The following is a 17,549-nucleotide window of genomic DNA, read 5'->3' as shown; positions in this document are numbered from 1 at the left end:
TCTCCCCTTTTTTCTACTTCTCAATTCGTGTCATTGAAATATCCCTTGTCTCATGCCACATCCGCCGGCGTGATGGGGCGGAAGGCCCCATTCTCGAGCAGATACGACCCCGGCTGCTGCGCCTGCACCAAAGCCTTCAACGCAGGGTTCCTCTGCGCCAACACATCTCCCTCGCTCTTGAGCAGCACAACGTTCCTCAGCCCGCCGCTCGCCTCGATGCTCAGCTTCCGCAGAAGCTGTGTGGTCAACTCGTCCTGTGCGCCATCGGGACCACGGACGACAACCCACGTCACGCCGCCGAGACGGGCCGTGACGACGCCCGAGAGAAGACCGGGGAAGAGCCAGGGGTACTGCAGGATCTCGGCCTCGAAGGCGTTGATGGACTCGCGGGCCGTGGTCGCGTAGGACTCGTTATTGAGCATGGTGCCGAGGCGGAAGAGGTTGGAGACGGAGACGGCGTTGGTGGAGGGGAGGGCGGTGTCCATGCCGTCCTTGAGGCGGAGGATCGTGTGGGGCGCGTTCTCGGGGGTGGTGTAGAAGGCGCCGCATGAGGTGCGGGAGGGTGTGGATTCCGTGGCCGGGGATGGGCTGTCGTAGAAGATGTGGATTTGGGCTTCTGTGGTGGTGTGTTAGTTGGTCTCGATGAGGGAGGCAGGGGAAGGAAGCATGCTTACTCTGAAGCTCATCGGCGAATTCAATCCACTTCTCGTCTGCAGTCACCTCGTAAAGGCCAATGAGACCTTCAATGAGATAGGCGTAGTCCTCAGCTAAGGCCTTTGTCTCGCCCACTCCCTCATGGTGTATCCTGTAAAGAGTCTTGGTGCCCTCATCCCAGAGGTTGGATCGAATAAACGCGGCGGCCTTGCTGGCAGCCTCTATCGCAACTTGGCTCTTGGACTCATCAACGGTCGACAAAGCCAGTCCAGCCCTTGTCAAGGAGGAAATCACCAGGCCGTTGCGTCCCACCACGATCTTGGTATCGGTCTCGGGTCTTGGACGCTCCTTCTCCCTGTGCGCCTTGAGTTTTTGTTTTGCTGAAGTGACCACCCTCTTCACCTCGTCAGTGGTAATGCCAGCTTGTCGTCCAATCTCTGAAATATCCTTGACAACACGCAGAATGTTCTCATTCATGAACTCATCGTTGGGATCCTGGTCTGGTTCGACGTTTCCATGCTCAAGCACATTCCAGTAGGATGCAGCCAGTGCTGCCTCGTGGTCATCTCCAATCACTGTGTCAAACTCCCTTCGTGTCCATAGGTTGTAAGCTCCCTCTCGCATGTGTCTGTCTCCCCGTCGGTAGTACGAGTCTGCAGCTTCACTCGAAACGAAACCACCCTCGGGCAGGCTGATGGGGGAACTCGTTAGATAATCCACCAATTCCACCACGACATCATAAAACTCCTCGTCCTTCTCGCCGCTACCTGCAATCAACCATGCATCCAGGTAGAGTCCAAGAAGCAAAGCATTCTGGGCAACGAGCTTCTCGAAACGCGGAACACTCCAGTCTGCAGTAACAGAGTATCGCGCAAAGCCGGAGCCTCCAACATGGTCGCGCAGACTGCTGTCCCGCATCTTGCGTAATGTAAAGAGGGCCATCTCCGTAGCGTGCGCACACTCCGTCTCGCCCACAACGTCTTGAGCAGGGGGGAGGTACCGCGGCAAGCGCAACAGGAAGGACAGCTTCGGTGGGGTCGGAAACTTGGGGGCCAAGCCGAACCCGCCATAGACGGGATCAAAAGTGCCGGCAATGTGCGTGTAAGCCTCCTCCAGCTGGTCGAGATCGAGCTCGCTCGACACGGCGGCCGCCGCTCTGCCGGATTCCGGAAGCTCCAGCCCCGTCTCTGATCTTCCAATGGCAGCGGTCTGCGAACCTGCGACACCCGGCTGGACCGTGGCGGATCCCAGTGTCCCCTCCGCCGCGAAGTCGTGCAGCTTCACCACGACCTCCTTTGCCTCCTGTCTGCATCGCGGCTCCTGCTCTCTCCACACCTTCTGCAGCTTGCGCAAGATGGCCAGGAAATCCAGACGCTCCTCGTCGTCGGAGCCTCCATTGTTCGAGCCAGGAGCGGGGTAGTAGGTGCCTCCAAAGACGGGCTCGAGATCCGGGGTCAGGAAAAGGTTCAAAGGCCAGCCGCCTGATCCGCTCACGGCCTGCACGTAGTTCATATATATCGTGTCCAGCTCTGGGCGCTCCTCGCGGTCGATGATGACGGGGATGAAGGATTCGTTCAGGATCGAGGCGCATTCGCGGTGGGTGAAGGACTCGGTGGATGTAAGTCGCGAGTCTGCGAGAAAAAAGAGGTCAGCGCACATTATCGGGCATCCGCAGGGTTCTGTCATGCGTGCACTTACAATGGCAGGCTTTGAAGCCAATGTGCAGAAAGATCAACTTGTTCTCCTTCCTGGCTCTCTCGATCGACTCGTCGTCGAGCAGTTGCCAGGCGACGCGGCCGTCCGCATGGCTTCGCACGTACGGGCTCTTGCTCTGCCCGACCCGGTTCACCAATGGCGGGGCAGATTCATGTACGTCGTTCGTCTGCTGGGCTGCAAGCTGCGACGCCTGGGGATCAGCCTTCTCAGCCCGCGCCGCTTGCGACAGTTCGGAAGCGACCATGACGGAATGTTGCAGCGAGTAACGGCCGGGGGTTGTGGGATGCTCAAAGCCAATAACGCCGATGGCTGTTAGCTATATATGCGTATGGGCGACGTCGAGCGTTGGCAATACCAAGACTTGTGTATGCTCTCTCCGCAGAAAACGAGTGCTTGCGACTTTGGAGTGAAAGATCACGAGATATTTCCGCAAGTGATAGCGGCGGGGACGTCGAAGCTGGTCGTCAGTCGGCCCGAGGCGAGGGGATCCAAAGCAGCAAAGTGCGGTAAGGTATCCGTAGTTAGTCGAGTCTGTTCGTCGTACAGATCGGAATAGAAGAGTCAAAGAGGGCGAGTCATGCAGCACAATGCGAGGTTTTTCCAGAAAAAGACTTGCCACGTTTGATCCTGCGGTGTGGAAACAAGCGACCCGTTGTTTATGTCTTCGAGCGGCAAGTCGAAAATACTCGAGAGGATCCCCAGGGTCGGTGTCTTTGGAGGACCAGACGTCACTGCGGGCTGCTGGCTGCTGGTGGTGGCAGCGCAGCGTAGCGACCAAACGGTCATTCGACACATAAAATGCGCTGCCCCACCATGCTTATCCCCGAATGAGGGGTATTTCTATTATGTAAGCAATTTTCTCGCGCTGTACCTTAATTCGCGCCTATCTACCTCACGTATCCATCTCGACCTCAAGGCTCAAAGGCGTCTAAACTTTTCTTTGGAACCTTGCGTGATATGAAACACTGCTTCATCAAAGACATACCGAAAGGCTGTGGAAGTTCACAATCTACAAAACCCCGTCTGCGTGAGGGGATTGCGCCCCCGCCCATCTCAACGCTACATGTCGCAATGCCTTCTCAAGCTTTGGCTTTGAACTCTCTTCCGATTCATGCGCCAGCTGGCGCTGCTTTTCGCTGGAGCAATCCGGTGCAGAATCGCGTTTACTCAGCCGTGACTCGCGGCTAAAGCATTTGGACAGGCCTAAGGTCTCGATCTGTAACCCGAGAGCCATGTATTGCATGGCGAACAGGAGGATGAACCTGCCATGAGTACAAGGGTCTGAGGCTTCTGGCTCCGAAGCGTCTGAGGGAGCGGAACGTCAATTAAATGTTTAATTCGTATCCCTGTCTTCAAAACAGCCACAAGCCATGCTCCAACGGGAGAACCTCGCTTACTCATTGTTTCGGCCGAGTATATTCGGACTCCATGATATGAAGACTGTAAGAAGCTAACTTAGATAAGACAGCCCCGCCTCCTTGAGCAGATTCATAGTCATTCGCACATGTCGTTCCCTTCTATGAACTTGAGGGGTGGTTGAGACTAATCAGTAACATGGTATGGGCCTAAGCACGAATATTCTACATCCATTCATTCTTAAGATATTGTTCAAGTCTCAGTCTCTCGATCCTGGATATCGCTTCCCGAAAGACATACAATTAACGAGGGTATAACGCAAGCCACAACTCCAACAACCTTCACCCCTTTTTAAAAACACCTCGTGATTCTTTCTAGTCCCCTCAGCTTTCACGAAATCAGGAAGGAATCGTCTCCTTCGTCTCGCCAGTCTTCTCTGGCGTAGCGGTGCCAGGGGTAGTCTTCTCGTTGCTGTCATCCTCGCCCTCGGTAACAATGGGCAGGCGCGTCGGCTTTTTGCCCGTGAGCATGGACTTGAAGGTGTGAACGAGGGTACCGCGGCCCTCATAGATGGGGAAGAGGCCGACGGCGAAGAAGGAGCAGAAGATCCACAGGATGCCAACGACGACCCAGCCGGTGAAGAAAGGCTTGCTGAAGATGTAGCCGGAGCCGTACATGGGCATCGGCCAGAGGATGAGCATGGCGATGGTCCTAGGTTTTCTTGTCAGTATCACTCTATAAAAAGGAAATACACCGGCAGGTATACTCACATGAATGCCGTCATGGAGACGGAAATCTTGAAAGCACGCGAGAGCATGACCTGCTCCCTCTCGAACTCGGGCTGCGAATCCGTGTTGCCCGGTACATCCTCGATATCGAGACCAGCAGCATTAGCCAGCTCGTGGTCGTCGCCTCTGCGGATCGCCATCATCGATTTCCAGTCATAGCTGTCCACGCCAAAGGCCAGAGTGAAGATAGGGATCAAGACGATGGGCGAAAGCAGGGCAATGACGTTGCCCGCCAGCATGGGGCTGTTGGAACCCGTGCAAGTGACGTCCAGAACGCCGCAGGTCTTCTTGGCCGTGACGAGCCAGCCGATGATGGCCATGGCGGTGCCGACGATGGGGGAGAGCGTCGCGGCCCACTTGTTCTGGCCCTTCCAGACCAGAGTCAGTGTTGCCGGGAGCACGGCCGCAGAGATGAGGACGCCCATCAGCACGTAGAGGTAGCCCATGGAGATACCATTGTAGAAGAGGCCGACGGAGATGGAGCTGATGATGATGGCGTACACGACAACGCACACGTGGGACATGTAGATGAGCCTCTTGCCGCTGGCGTCGGGCTTGAAGTACGTTCGGTAAATGTCGTAGGTGAAGATGGAGGAGACGGCGATGAGCTCGGCCGAGGAGGCGGAGGTGACGGCCATGAAGATCATGAGGAGGGTCGCGACGGCGCCGCCCTTGCCCAGGAGGGCGACGGCAGCGTAGGGGAGAGCGAGGCCGGCGGAGACCTCTGCCTCGGTCATGCGGGCCGGGAAGGTGGGGAATCGGGGGTTCGACTCGAGGGCGAGAGCGGAGAGACCCATGGTGGTTGCCGTCAGCCAAGGGATGGCGAACCAGGAGAGACCACCAAGGATGTAACCCGGGAGAGCGTGGACTGGCGACGCGGCGATGGCCTTGTTGTAGTAGCCATTGTCCAGGAAGACGGTTCCAAAGTTGCCGACTGTTTGGTCCACGTAAGACGGTGAAGTTCTCCGTGACATAGGAAGGATCACTTACCAATGTTGATAACAAAGAACTCGACACCACCTTGCGATCTCATCGTCAGGTAAGAGCCCTCAGCGTTACCAGAGACGGGGTGTCTCAGGGCAGCTTCAACGAGAAGATCGTAGACCTTGGAAGGGCTGCCGAGAACATCAGAGTTGGCGTAAGTCGTCAACGAGAAGAGGATGATGATGATGAGCAGGATGAACGTGTGAACCCAATCGGTGAGGAAGGTAGCCTTGAGACCTCCGACAAGGGTGTAAGCAACGACTCCGACGGGCAGCAGGTAGATAGCAGCAACGGTGTTCCTACATTTTCAATGTCAGTTTCGTTTCCGCACACAAAGCCGCTCGAGACTTATGACTTACATGCCAGTCAAGGCATTGACGGTCGCCGCACCACCCACAATCAGCATCAACGTAACCAAGATGTTCGTCATGAGACCAAAGACAATGAAGACGATGTGCGTAGCCGTGCCATATCTAGCCTTGATGACTTCGAGGAACGTATGGGCGTTGGGTGCTCTGCGCTTAAGCTCAATGGCGAGAGTCGCAAAGAGCAGGATCTGGACAGTCGCGCCCGATGCGTACCAGAATGGTCCCGAGACGCCGTACCGGTAGCACACGCCGGAAGACTGGAGCAGCGTGGCGGCCCATGTCCATGAAGAGACGACTGCGGAACCAACGAGACCGGATTTGACTGTTCTGCCGGCGGTCGTGAACATTTCGGAAGTCTGCAGCTCCCGGTTGTAGCGCTTGAGCACATAGGTCGTGGCAATCTACATCGTGTCAGTCAATCGCACGTGAACTTATTGGGCCATGTGTCATGGTCGCCGTACCATGCCAATGGCGAAGAGGAAGCCCACGCCGAGGACGATGCCGTAGCCGACGCCTTGGTTGAGAGCTGCTGTCACCATCTTGGGCCAATTCGTCTGAGAACTCAACTATGAACGTGGTGTGAAGCTCAGAGAGAAAAGCAACTGTACCCTTGAGTAAGACACTCCTTACATCCCGACAACTTGGGACTGGTCCTCCTGTATATGTATCTGCACCGGGGACAAGCTTCCCTTACAAGCAAGCACAGTTTGGCCGGCGGCAGCATCGATCCCGAACATTGTCCTACGGCTATCGGAGCTTAAACTACCGGACCTACCCTTGTCCCATGTGCCAGTCGACACAACGGTTTGACGTTCTGCCCCCACTCAGACATGAACAGATACAACTGCCAGGCAACTTTGGATCGCATCATGGCGTAGGCTGGCTGGGGATGGAGGGGGGCGCTAGTAGCGGGGGGGGGGGGGGGGGGGGGGGGGGGGCAGAAGAAAGAAAAGTCAGGGTCAGCAGAATTCTTCCAAGATTGTACCTCAACCTTGAGACTTGAGACGAAGTTTGAGTGTAAGAAAGATAGCGTGGACAGTATCCGTAAGGCACGTCGCTAAGAGGTCGCCCACCACATATGCACAGAGGCGTACTGGCCATGCAGGGCAGAGAGATAAGGCCGAAATTCAATCAGTCATAGAAATGGTGTTGCCGTCTTGCTGCCGTGTGCATGTCCCGAGCCAATGGTATGTCTTCATTACCTGACAGACGTTAGCCTCTGGTTAGATCTGCGGCCAGTCGGGTGCTAGGGGATTGCTTGTTTGGGGTAGCATCTGCGTTGGACGGGGTCGTGATACGGCAGGGCGATATCTTTCGGCGGGGGGGAGTTCATGGGTGGTTTGCAGATTGACAGAGTAGAAAGCGCGTGAATAGCTGCAGGCTTCTGCCGAGACCCATGTTTCTGATTTCATCCAGACCCAACGGCCGAAGATCGCTTGGAGACTGAGAAATCTCTCAATTTGAGATTGGGAGTGCGTAGCGTAGAGGGGAGGGGTGACAAAAGACAAAGGACCATAACAACATTTCAGCTTTGCGAAACGGCGGTGATTTCCAAGAGCCATATGGTCACTCTCAAAAAGAAGTTTGGTAGCCATTGGGCTCATCTTACTGACTTCAGCTGGAATGAGAACTAGCTCGTCGATTGGGCTGGTCGGTTTCGCGATGCGTGATTTGAATCCATTTTTGCTGACAGCTACGGAGCAGCGGCATGTCAGAACGACAGGATTCCAAGCTCGATCTCAGACACAATGATCTGCTTTGATACTCTGCAGAAGGATTTCTCAAAGCATCTCCTGGCTTGTCCTGCAGCAGTGATGGACAGACAGCCTGCCTGGTGGAGAGTGGCCGGCGGCCAAGAAACGATAAGAAGCTACGCTACGGCTCCCGCACCGTTCTTTCATATCGGCCCGCTAGCTCGAGGGCAGAAAGGCAGAACGGATAAGTAATAGGCGTCTCGTCGGGTGGTTGACATCAGAGTTCGAATCGTGGTTGCAAATCGTGCGCAGGTATCAGCGAGAGGTTGACAGGGAGAGAGATAAGAAAACGCGATGCGTGTGGATGGCGTGGAGAGCCACGGAGTTATTACCCCCCGGTCCATGCACGGACCACTGGCGAAAGAGATCTCCGCAGTTCTCACTTTCAAGAGCTTGAGCTTTGCATGTGGGAGGAGGGGTGGTCCCCATAACACCTACTTGGGTATATCTCTACATCACAATTGATAATACCACAGTAATCTGATGCCTGGTGTGAGATGGATTCACTTGCCATAGTGTGTTCCACTTCACTCAACAGTCATCTTCGGGGTATTTTCCATGGTGGTTGTTGACTTAACTCCGAGCTCATGGCTTGCACCTGTATTACTACAGCCAAGAGTGACATTTAGTGAAAGTTAAGTCAAGCTTTTGGCAAAGCATTTTTCCAAGAGAAACCAAGAAAATTGTGGCACCGCCGTGGATAACTTACATCTTGGCTCTTGGTCTCGATCCATCCTAATAGACTGCGATGACTTACACATCTCAACCTCCAGAGCTGATATGGAACTCCATTACGAGTAGTCTTAGTCAAAACAATCCTGAAATCGTTTTCTTCATAGGCTTGAAGTTGACTTACAGCTTGTATCTTGTCATCAGTATGTCCAATTGCATGGCCATCCCACGCATGTCTCTCAGGCACTGCATGCTAAGCAACAGGACGTCTACGCAGGAGATAGTATGCAGGCCAGTGACTTCGCAACTCCGAATACCTGACCAGCTGCCGGGATGGTGGATAAACATTCCAAAGTGAGTGCCCAGTACCTACACATACATCAGGGTTCGAAAGGCCTAGTCTCGACTCTCAAAGCAACACCCCCCCGTGCCCCCCGCCCCCGGAAGACCGCGTGTGAAGCTACTCCTGCCGCTGCAAGACAGCGACTTCACCCTGATCATGGACTAGCAGTGATCAAGCCGCCGGCCTGGTCTAGGTTGCATGAGCTCGCATGAGAGCATGTGCCCGTGGCCAGGCCTCCGGGCTCAAGTCCTGTGCGACAGTTCCCCAGATCTGCCCACACGTGCCTTTCCCCGATCCGGTGGACGTAGTAGCAATGGCGAGTAATGGCAGCTGAGTTGTGTTTTGGACTCTCCGTCTTCGGCCGTCAACATCTGCAGCATTCACTCCTGGCGGGAGCTCTAATGGAAGAGAGCATAACACCGATGTCGCCAACGGCAGGCAGGTTTGAGATGTACCATTATTGCTAGAGCAGTAGGTGACAGGTCAGGCGCCGACGGATCTTTGAGGTTCCTTTTGAGAGGCTCCACCAGGGTCTTGAGTTCCTATCGACTTCATAAGCTCATTCTCATCAACCTGGACTTGACGTCAGAAAAGCCCGATAGAAAAAAAGGTACGCAATCTTTACTTCAATTCTTCTACTTTCATACAAATGGTACTCAGCCAATTCGATAGACACTATCAACATGTCAGCAACGTAAACAACATCGTCCTTTTGAAGGACTTCTTACTCAACGACAAGCTCATCCCGATCCCACATCCCACTCCCAACCCACAGCCCCCTCACCTTCTCAACATACCGCTCATCCGCCGTACTCAAGTTGACAGTCATTCGGTAGTTATACCTCCTCGGATCGATCCTTGCCTCACTCTCCGACCGATGAGCAATACCGTCAAGAACATCAGTCGGGCCACACAAGAACCCCTTCGTTTCCATTTCGAGGCTACATTTGCATACAGCAAGGGGTCAGCTTCTGGACAAGTTTACCACATCACGAACGGCTGAATAATGCATTTAATCGTTTGCTGAAGCAAAGGAGTGCCTCTTACACGGCCGGTACTCGATCCTTGGTTCGTAACCTCGACTTGGTGACGATTTCGTGTAGACTCTTGTCTTTCAGTGTTGTCATGTCCAAGTCATGTCCGCCTGCCTTGTGCCGTCAATCTGTCAGTGACCAACTTCCAACGGACTCACATCAAACACAACAGTGATGGAACGCACGATGACGGCCCCCGACCCAAGCGAACCAGACCAGGAACCGCGAACTCCCTCGGCCATAGTATTCGTCTCCTGGGCGCCGAACCTCACCACCACACGGAAATCGAACTCGGCGAGAGGCGGTGGGAGAGAAATAGTAGGATAAGGAAAGTGGATTGAAGAAAAATCCACACCAGCCGCGACGCTGGACGCCGTCCTGGAAAAGTGGTTTCCGTCAGGAGATCATTGAAGATCTGCGAGGAGGAACGACTTACTCTGACCTCTTCCCTCCTTCATTCCCCACAACCTCCCCGACGTCATCCGCACACCCTTCATGCTGTCTCGCGAGATCCTTCCGGGGAATCTTACTCTTGAACGGCGGGACACTCGGCTCGCTGGCCCACGTCGTATCCCAATTCGGTGCGGGCAGTCCGCCGCACGTCATCTTCCAAAAGCCAGAGACATATCCCCTCGGCGTCAGCTGCTCGTAGACTTCGCCCATGTCATCGGCCATCTTCCTTGACAAAGGAAACTGGCTATGTTGTGAATGAAGCGTGACAAGGATGGTGGTACCGCCTTGATCAGTATTCTAAGCATCCCCGAGAGACATGCAAAATGATTTAAGGAGAACCCAACTCTTCCGGTGCGTTCCTCCCCTCACTTTCTTGTCCTTCGACGACCATCATCCCAAAAGCCACTGGATCGCGGAACGACTTTCCACCACCGGGAAAAGCCGCCGTCAAAGCGTGATCTTCCGTCGCCCCTCGGCGCGACTAAGTACCCCGCTTCCGCTCCCTCGTCCGCCCGGCCAGCGCCGCGTTCTCCGGGTTTAGATCCAAAAACCCGTCGGCGTTTGTTTACCCCCCCCCCCCCATGTGAGGAAGATCGCCGGCTTGGACTTTGATGAGAAGGATTCCGGATTCCTGCTCTCATTTCTCTTCGAAGCGGTGAGGTTTTGAGCTCCGTCGGGTGGGTGACAGCTGTACTATTCGGACGTGGTGTGCCAGGCTGGTTTTAAGGTTGAGTGTGGACGGAAGTACGGAAAACCACGGAGGGATGCTGCGAAGGATACCTGGCTTCGTCCCCCATCCAAAAGACCATCAAACATCATCATGCCCTGAGCGGTGTATGATATAGAATAAGGAATAAAGAGTCGTCAGCATGGACGTCCACATTTTCAAGGCTTACATCTAAACGAAACACCAGTCAGCAACAAGGAAACCTCGCAAGAGGGACACCCTTTACACGCACAAGATCTCATTAGCATCGATCAACACCTCCATATACCAGTCCAAAGAAAAACCAAGACCCAAATGCCTACAGCGCTCAAGAAAAATGACACAACCCTCTCATCGCCGCCTAATCCTCTCCAGCATCTCTTTCTCTCCAACATCCAAACCCCCATCGATAGCGAAGTATCCTCCCACATACCCGCAACCCCCGCTATCTTTGACGCTTCCCATAGTATACTCTGAACACAGCCATGTTGAGCCAACTAGTATTTTGCCCCTTTCTTAGAGGCACAGAGGCGCAGAAGTCGGCCATCTAGTATACACGCGGATAGTGCAAAGTCGCAGATTGAAAGAAACAACGTTGACGGTTGACCACCAGACCCCACACACCCACATACCCAACCGTCCCATCTCCAATCCCCATCCGAACCCACGCCGTCTTTACAGCCATCAGCCGCAGCAGCACGTTTCACAATGCCGTTGGACTCAGGGGCGGGCCACACTGCCACAGCACAGAGAACACACGCGCCGTCAGGTGGCGGTGCGCTTCAGGAGTACAAACTCGTCGAGAACTTGAAAAAGAAGAATCCATCCCCTTCTGCAAGTCGTCTAGCAGTCAGTGGTGTTCACTTTCCAAGTACTCACTCAGCTGAATACCAGGCCAAGGATGCTTGGGAGAAAATAGCCGACCTACTACAATCCCTTTGTGCGGCACCCTCGACCGTAATCACACATACCTCGAGTTCTGGAGTCCTCGCACATCGGAGCGGCCGATGTGTGCACGATCGAAATGTCACTTCACAACGGTGCACAGAATAACGACACACGACACAGTCAAGCTGACGAGCCAGCGAAATCCGGCAATATTGCATGGCGATCCTATCAAGTATCAAGGATACATGTGTATCAAGACGGAAAGAAAGAGAGACACCAAGCACACGAACATCGAACATCACTCAATACTTCAGTTCACCATTCGTCACGACCAGTTTGTGTCCTCGAGAACATATTTTGCGAAACCATAAAATTCATGGATCCCATTGCCTAGCCTCCCTAAACCCGAAATTCAAGTCGCAGAGAACCATAGGTACAAAGAACCAAAAGAGTCATAAACAGGGTGCCGTGGCTCGCCCATGCAGATTCATAACCCAGACGCCTGTCAAGTGACAGGCCGGGTAAATGACTGCAAGGGACCAATAACCAGGCCAAGAATCGAAAGACGAGAAAAAATGCAATGTTCCATGGTGGGTTGGTTCCCTTTCCCCAAAATGATTTTCTTTGTTCCACGCCAGATCCGTAAATGCATCATCATCAATGTCCAGTGGTCCTTGAATCATGGTCTCAGCCGGCGCAAAAAAGACGTTTTTCCCCATCACGCGAGTGCTTTGAGGACGTGTTCGTATGAAGAGAATAGTTGCCCATGCCATTCGTAGGCGACCAAAGCGCATGATTCAAAGGGTCCCAGGAGAGGGACAAGGAGATCGAAAAAAGGTCAAGCGATCTCCTGTTAAAGTACAGCGGTAGAAGAGAAGAAATGCCTCGCTAATGCGACGGAGCTCATCCGCAGTCGTACCCAGTGGCCGTGTCGCAAATAAAACCCAGTTATGCTTCAAGCGGGCAACACGAAGGGTGCAAATGCAGTTGCGTGTCACGACACTTAGGCGACGTTCACGGTGGCGGCGCTGCCGGGAGGCAGGACGTTCTTGTCGAAGCTGCCAATCACGTTGCCTGGATTCTCATTAGTATCTCAGATATGTAAGAGAGGGGAATGATCAACTTACCCTGGGACTTGTAGTTGCAGACGGTGTACCAGCTGCCAATGGAACTGAGGGTACCGGCGGCGCAGTAGTAGACACCGCAGCCAACCTTGGTAGTGTCAACCCAGACCAACTGGGAGAAGTGACCCCACTGGAGGAAGTTGGTCATGTCAGGGCTGGCCTGGCCGTAGCCGGTGTAGAGGTTGAGCTCGCCGTTGTACCACTGCTCGGTAATGGCGCGCTGGGCAGCCTTGGCCTCACCCAAGTTCTCGGAACCAGTGGCACCCCACATGGCGAGGTTCTGGCCGTAACCGCCACCACCAGTAGTCCTAGATTAAGGTTAGAAATGAAATGGACTTGCGGTTCATATTGGCACTTACATGTCGTGCTCGAAGACGCAGGTCTTGGCAGTGATGAGAGCGTAGCTGGCAAGGTCGGCATCCCAGGTCAGAGCGGGAGCAGAGTGATTGGAACGGTGAATGTTGTGGGAATCAATGGCGGCAGTCTGAAGGTCGCTGACGGTGGCAGCGGTGCTGGGAGTGGACTGGGTAGTCTCGACGACGGAGGCGACGGGAGCGGCAGAAGAGGAGGCAGCGGGCTCAGAAGCGACGGGCTGCTCGACAACCGGCTCAGGGGTGGGAGTGGGAGTAGGAGTGGGAGTCGGGGTCGGGGTGGGAGTCGGGGTAGTGGAAGCCTTGGGAGTGCGGGACCGACGCTTAGTGGTGATGGTAGAGAAGACAGGCGCGGGCGCAGGGGTCTCCTCGACCTTGGGGGGAAGGCTGCTGGAGGGAGTGGCAGCGGGAGTCTCGATGGGGACGCCCTCGGTGACGGTGACAGTCACGTAGGTGATGTCCAAGACGGTCTCCATGGCACGGGGATCGATGGCGGCACCCATGGCCAGGACGGCGCCAGTGGCGGCAAGAACGATGGAAGACTTCATTTTGAAGGTTGGATTGTGAGATCAACGAGGATGAGTCTGAATGATGGTTAGCTTCGCCCGCGAAGTGGTGATATCTGAGTGAAGGAAGATGAAGTGAAGTGAAGTGAGTGAAGTGAAATAAATGGAAAGTGCGAATGAGCGCGGGCTTGCTGAGGAAAAAGAATGTGATGAAGCAGGGGTAAGACAAGCATCTCGAGCAACATCAGGAAACACCAGCCTGATATATGTCCCCCATGAGGTGACGAGAGACTCAGCCTTAGTCGCACGCTGGCACGCCAGCTGACACGACTCGATGCCATCGACCCGGGCCCAGGCGAACTCGTTGTTCAACCAAGCGTGAGTCAAGTGAGCACACGTGTCGAGCGAGACAATGAACAAAGAGCAACAAGGCTCTTTGTCTATTGTCGGCAGGAGCGGGCTGTATCGCGGTGGCATTCGACTGTCTCGAAAACGTTGTTCCAAACAATGCCATTGACGCGATGGGAATGAAGATGTGGTGGGGAATGTGGGGAGGAAGGTAGTCTGGATCAGTGCCACTCACCTTTTTTGAGTTTTTGATGTCTTGAAGAGATTCGCGGAATCTGGCTACCGGGATCTGGTCCGAAGGTGGTAGTTGTGTTGGGAAGAGTTTGTGACGTGAGGTAATTCTCAGAGCCAGCTGTGTGGTGATCGAGCACTGCTGATACGGTTCCGTCAAGGACCTGGTGGTGATGTAGAAAGAGTGTGGTTGAACAACGGTTGTGTTGTTGAAGTTGGGAAGGAGTTGCCGGTCGGACGATGGAAGTCGTAAAATCTTTTTTGGGGTGGTGAGCCGGAAAAAAAAGAAGTCTCGTGAGAAAAAGTTGCGAAGGAGTGACAAGAAGCCTGATGCTTGTTGGGTATAGAACCGTAAGGAATGTCGGTAGCCTATCCTTCTATCCTGGAAGGTTGAGGGTGCAGGAAAAGAGGGAATTCGAGGTCGGGACCTGGGGGCGATGTGATTGGTTTTAAAAGGAATGGACGGTGTCAAACAGACACGATGGCGACCGAGGCCTAGGCGGGAGAAGAGAAGGGGGGTGAAGGGAGTCGAACGAAGTGGTCTCCTGGGAGGTGGTGAAGCAAGAAGGAAAGACAAGATGTTCTGGATGGCGACGTCTGGCTACTAAAAGGGAGCGGACAGGACGACGGAAACCCGCGCGACTGGGATCGAGGGACTGGGCGGAGAGAGACTAGAGTCTGAGCGTTGGGTCCAGTGCAAGTCTAGTCCAGACAAGGGTAGAATCCAGGGCAGCCGGGGGCGATATGCAGTGTTGGTGAGGATGTTGGTGTGCGTGGGTTGTACCACGGACCGTGGATAGCGCCTGGGCTAGGTTGCTGAATGGTGAGTGATATTGCTAGTGGACTGTGGTAGTTGAGTTGACGGGGTCGAAATGACTACCGCTGCGTAAGTGTGGATATGGAGGCGATATGGGGGGTGTGTGAGTGAGTGAGTGAGTGAGTGAGATGAGTGGTGGTGTGAGGTCCAGGTTAGCGCTGGATGCTGCCCTGGCGTGTGGGGAGGCGTGAGATTTGCGAGGGAAAAAAAAGAAAACGAGCGAAGGAACGCAGGACGGGACGACGGGAGTGCAAAAGTGAACCCTGCAGGAAGGAAGGAACAAACACTGTTGCTGCGTTGCGTTGCAGGCGACAGGATACAGCGCAGATTCAAAAGCCAAGAAGCGTGACGAGGGTCAAGTGTTCGTGGTCCGTGGAGCGGAATCCGGGTTAAGAAAAGGTGGAGGCAACGGTGATGAAGGGCGATGACCTGGAGGCGAGACAAGCAAAGCAAGAGCTGCGCAGGCCAAAAAAGAAATTGGGTTGTTTGGTTTGTCCGGGGTCACGATGAACTGTGGAAGGGACGAACTGCAGCGTGTGCCTGGTGTAAGTGGGAGGGGTGGGTTGAAGATTGAATCGAGGTCATGTGGGGGTGGACATATCATCCATGATTTCCCCCTCTCCTCCACCACCATCCAAGGGAAGGAAGGAACGGGTTTTGGTGAATGTAGAGGCAATAGAAGGAAGGAAGGGACGGAAGAGAGGGAGCTTGGGAAGGACCAACGATGGCTTTTCGAACGGTCCCTTCTCACTTCCACCCTCGGGAACACACGTCAGTGCCTTAGCTAATATTAGGTAACTTGCTGTGAAAACCTACGGCCCCTCAAGAACAGATGCACAGGTAGATTGATCGTCATGGAAGAAGGCATCAAGGCGGGTAGGAACAAAGTCAAAATACTCTATTTCATCCAGACTATTGGGGAACAGACCTCAACACCTAGCATCACAGGCTGCAGTCTGCACAGCAACAGTAGGAATAGAAGCACAATGCTGTAAATTACGCCTCACCGACGGTCAGCTCTTCAGCCCAGCATGCACCGCAGCATCTCAGCTCACCTTGTCCAGGGTTCTGCTTCCCAATCTCGCACCATGCAACGAGGAGATCCTCGCATCTTGGCTCCTCCCACCGCGGCACCGCAATGCACCTTGGTCCAGATGATGTCTATCACTGGGTCAGCTTCCCGATCCAGAGAGGCCGATTTTGCCGGTCTAGATTACTGCATGCGGTGAACCTGCACGCCTAGATGAGGTCAATTATACAACGTGATCTAGACATCGATCCCTTGTTTTTCTCCCATTGTCCATGATCCATCCTCTGATACGGATATCCGTAAATGTGGACAGCAAAGGTCAACCCTTCACCATGACAACGGGTCTCAACCACAAAACTCAAGCCAAGGTGTATCAAGGAGCGGATTCAAGCGTCAAGCTGAAGAAGTCTGAGAGTCAACTACCCTGCCGAGTCCTGGATCCCGATGCCCTTCGTCGTCAGTGCCGGTGATAGCGCGCTCCTGTCCCTGACTCCTCAACTTCTTTAGAAAACACCGCAACGGCCTTGGCTGACTAGGACACCATGACAGCTGACACTATCAGCTTGTCCGCAATTGTTAGCGGTATTCACGATAGCGATGAGCCGAATGGAGGGGGAAAAGGGGCTTGCAGATTCCCCAGCGCCTGTTTCTTTGGTTTGGTTGTTGCCAATATCAGCTAGCGCACCTTCACTCCGCCCCTCGTCCCGGCGCCTCGTTCCTTCCACACGCCCCCCCCTTCCACCCCCTCCCTTGCACTTTCCTCCCATGGGACGATGGGATGTTGCCCTCCCGCCCACGTCCCGACTCCTGGTTTCCCGGCATCTTTGGCCAATCCCCAAGCGGTAGCATGCAGTAGCCTCGTCCCATTGGTTCAATACCAACGGCTGACCGAGCCGGTGCCTTGCAGACGCAGTCGTTCTTGCCCTGATTGCTGCAAGGGTCTGCTGGACGTCTCCATCAAACAGCCACTTGGCCCGGGGAGATCCACCCGTCTGAAACGGCCTTAATTTCGGTGGGGACCCGTTCATCCAGTCTTTCCGCGAATTGCTCAAAGCGTTGCGTGGACGTACTGGACTGTGCACCATCCCCATTCGTTCTATTCTGCGGCATGCCAGACTCACCAAAGAGCCACCATAGAACATCTCGTTTCTCTGTTTTTATGGTTTCTCTCGTTGTACGGATACCCAGCTTACCGCCCATTTAACACTGTTTTCTCTCTCTGTCTCTCAGACTCTCCATCAAGCGATGGCGCTTTCATCGGGTCGATCGCTGCAATGCTGGGGACCACGTATGTCCACACGCTGTGCTCCTGTCAACCATCCCCGGTCGGCAGTCTGCGTTAAACTTTACTACCGCATCACCTTGGCCGTCTCTTCCGCTGTCTCGCCAAATGACCTCATTACACT

At 54.3% G+C, this 17,549-nt stretch overlaps 5 protein-coding genes across 5 annotated transcripts; 1 reads left to right on the top strand and 4 right to left on the bottom strand.

Annotated features, from left to right (window-relative positions):
- Nucleotides 1–50: 50 nt before the first annotated feature.
- BDP55DRAFT_688921 (uncharacterized protein) lies at nucleotides 51–2,614 on the bottom strand (the record flags this gene model as incomplete). Its single annotated transcript, XM_060576689.1, has 3 exons — nucleotides 51–616; nucleotides 675–2,285; nucleotides 2,353–2,614. The coding sequence occupies 3 exons, from the start codon at nucleotides 2,612–2,614 to the stop codon at nucleotides 51–53; spliced, it is 2,439 nt and encodes an 812-aa protein (XP_060436683.1).
- A 1,510-nt stretch (nucleotides 2,615–4,124) lies between these two features.
- BDP55DRAFT_722210 (sodium symporter family protein) lies at nucleotides 4,125–6,405 on the bottom strand (the record flags this gene model as incomplete). The annotated part of the gene is made up of 5 exons (XM_060578564.1): nucleotides 4,125–4,437; nucleotides 4,497–5,448; nucleotides 5,505–5,797; nucleotides 5,858–6,267; nucleotides 6,328–6,405. The coding sequence occupies 5 exons, from the start codon at nucleotides 6,403–6,405 to the stop codon at nucleotides 4,125–4,127; spliced, it is 2,046 nt and encodes a 681-aa protein (XP_060436682.1).
- A 2,607-nt stretch (nucleotides 6,406–9,012) lies between these two features.
- Nucleotides 9,013–9,875, bottom strand: BDP55DRAFT_639923 (uncharacterized protein). The gene is made up of 3 exons (XM_060573297.1): nucleotides 9,855–9,875; nucleotides 9,308–9,783; nucleotides 9,013–9,245 (listed from the first exon to the last, which is right to left on the bottom strand). Exon 2 carries the CDS (start codon nucleotides 9,567–9,569, stop codon nucleotides 9,360–9,362), a length of 210 nt encoding a protein of 69 aa, XP_060436681.1. The 5' UTR covers nucleotides 9,570–9,783; nucleotides 9,855–9,875; the 3' UTR covers nucleotides 9,013–9,245; nucleotides 9,308–9,359.
- A 1,121-nt stretch (nucleotides 9,876–10,996) lies between these two features.
- BDP55DRAFT_639918 (uncharacterized protein) lies at nucleotides 10,997–11,647 on the top strand. The gene has a single exon (XM_060573296.1). The coding sequence runs from the start codon at nucleotides 11,166–11,168 to the stop codon at nucleotides 11,346–11,348; it is 183 nt and encodes a 60-aa protein (XP_060436680.1). The 5' UTR covers nucleotides 10,997–11,165; the 3' UTR covers nucleotides 11,349–11,647.
- A 967-nt stretch (nucleotides 11,648–12,614) lies between these two features.
- Nucleotides 12,615–13,887, bottom strand: BDP55DRAFT_3298 (CAP domain-containing protein). Its single transcript, XM_060566836.1, has 3 exons — nucleotides 13,200–13,887; nucleotides 12,844–13,148; nucleotides 12,615–12,790 (listed from the first exon to the last, which is right to left on the bottom strand). The coding sequence occupies exons 1-3, from the start codon at nucleotides 13,757–13,759 to the stop codon at nucleotides 12,720–12,722; spliced, it is 936 nt and encodes a 311-aa protein (XP_060436679.1). The 5' UTR covers nucleotides 13,760–13,887; the 3' UTR covers nucleotides 12,615–12,719.
- Between the last annotated feature and the right edge of the window lie 3,662 nt (nucleotides 13,888–17,549).

The sequence above is a fragment of the Colletotrichum godetiae genome (assembly GCF_030913485.1).
Source record: "Colletotrichum godetiae strain CBS 193.32 chromosome Unknown BDP55scaffold_1, whole genome shotgun sequence".
In the NCBI taxonomy this organism is placed as follows: Eukaryota; Fungi; Ascomycota; class Sordariomycetes; order Glomerellales; family Glomerellaceae; genus Colletotrichum; species Colletotrichum godetiae.
This window is presented reverse-complemented; position numbering and strand designations above follow the sequence as displayed.

Bases quoted from the DNA above. Each gene is read 5' to 3' on its own strand.
- BDP55DRAFT_3298 (XM_060566836.1), bottom strand. From the start codon at position 13,759: ATGAAGTCTTCCATCGTTCTTGCCGCCACTGGCGCCGTCCTGGCCATG. The intron at 13,149-13,199 runs GTAAGTGCCAAT...ACCTTAATCTAG, and splicing joins TGCGTCTTCGAGCACGACAT to GACTACTGGTGGTGGCGGTT. The intron at 12,791-12,843 runs GTAAGTTGATCA...ATGAGAATCCAG, and splicing joins CTGCAACTACAAGTCCCAGG to GCAACGTGATTGGCAGCTTC.
- BDP55DRAFT_639918 (XM_060573296.1), top strand. From the start codon at position 11,166: ATGACACAACCCTCTCATCGCCGCCTAATCCTCTCCAGCATCTCTTTC.
- BDP55DRAFT_639923 (XM_060573297.1), bottom strand. From the start codon at position 9,569: ATGGAAACGAAGGGGTTCTTGTGTGGCCCGACTGATGTTCTTGACGGT.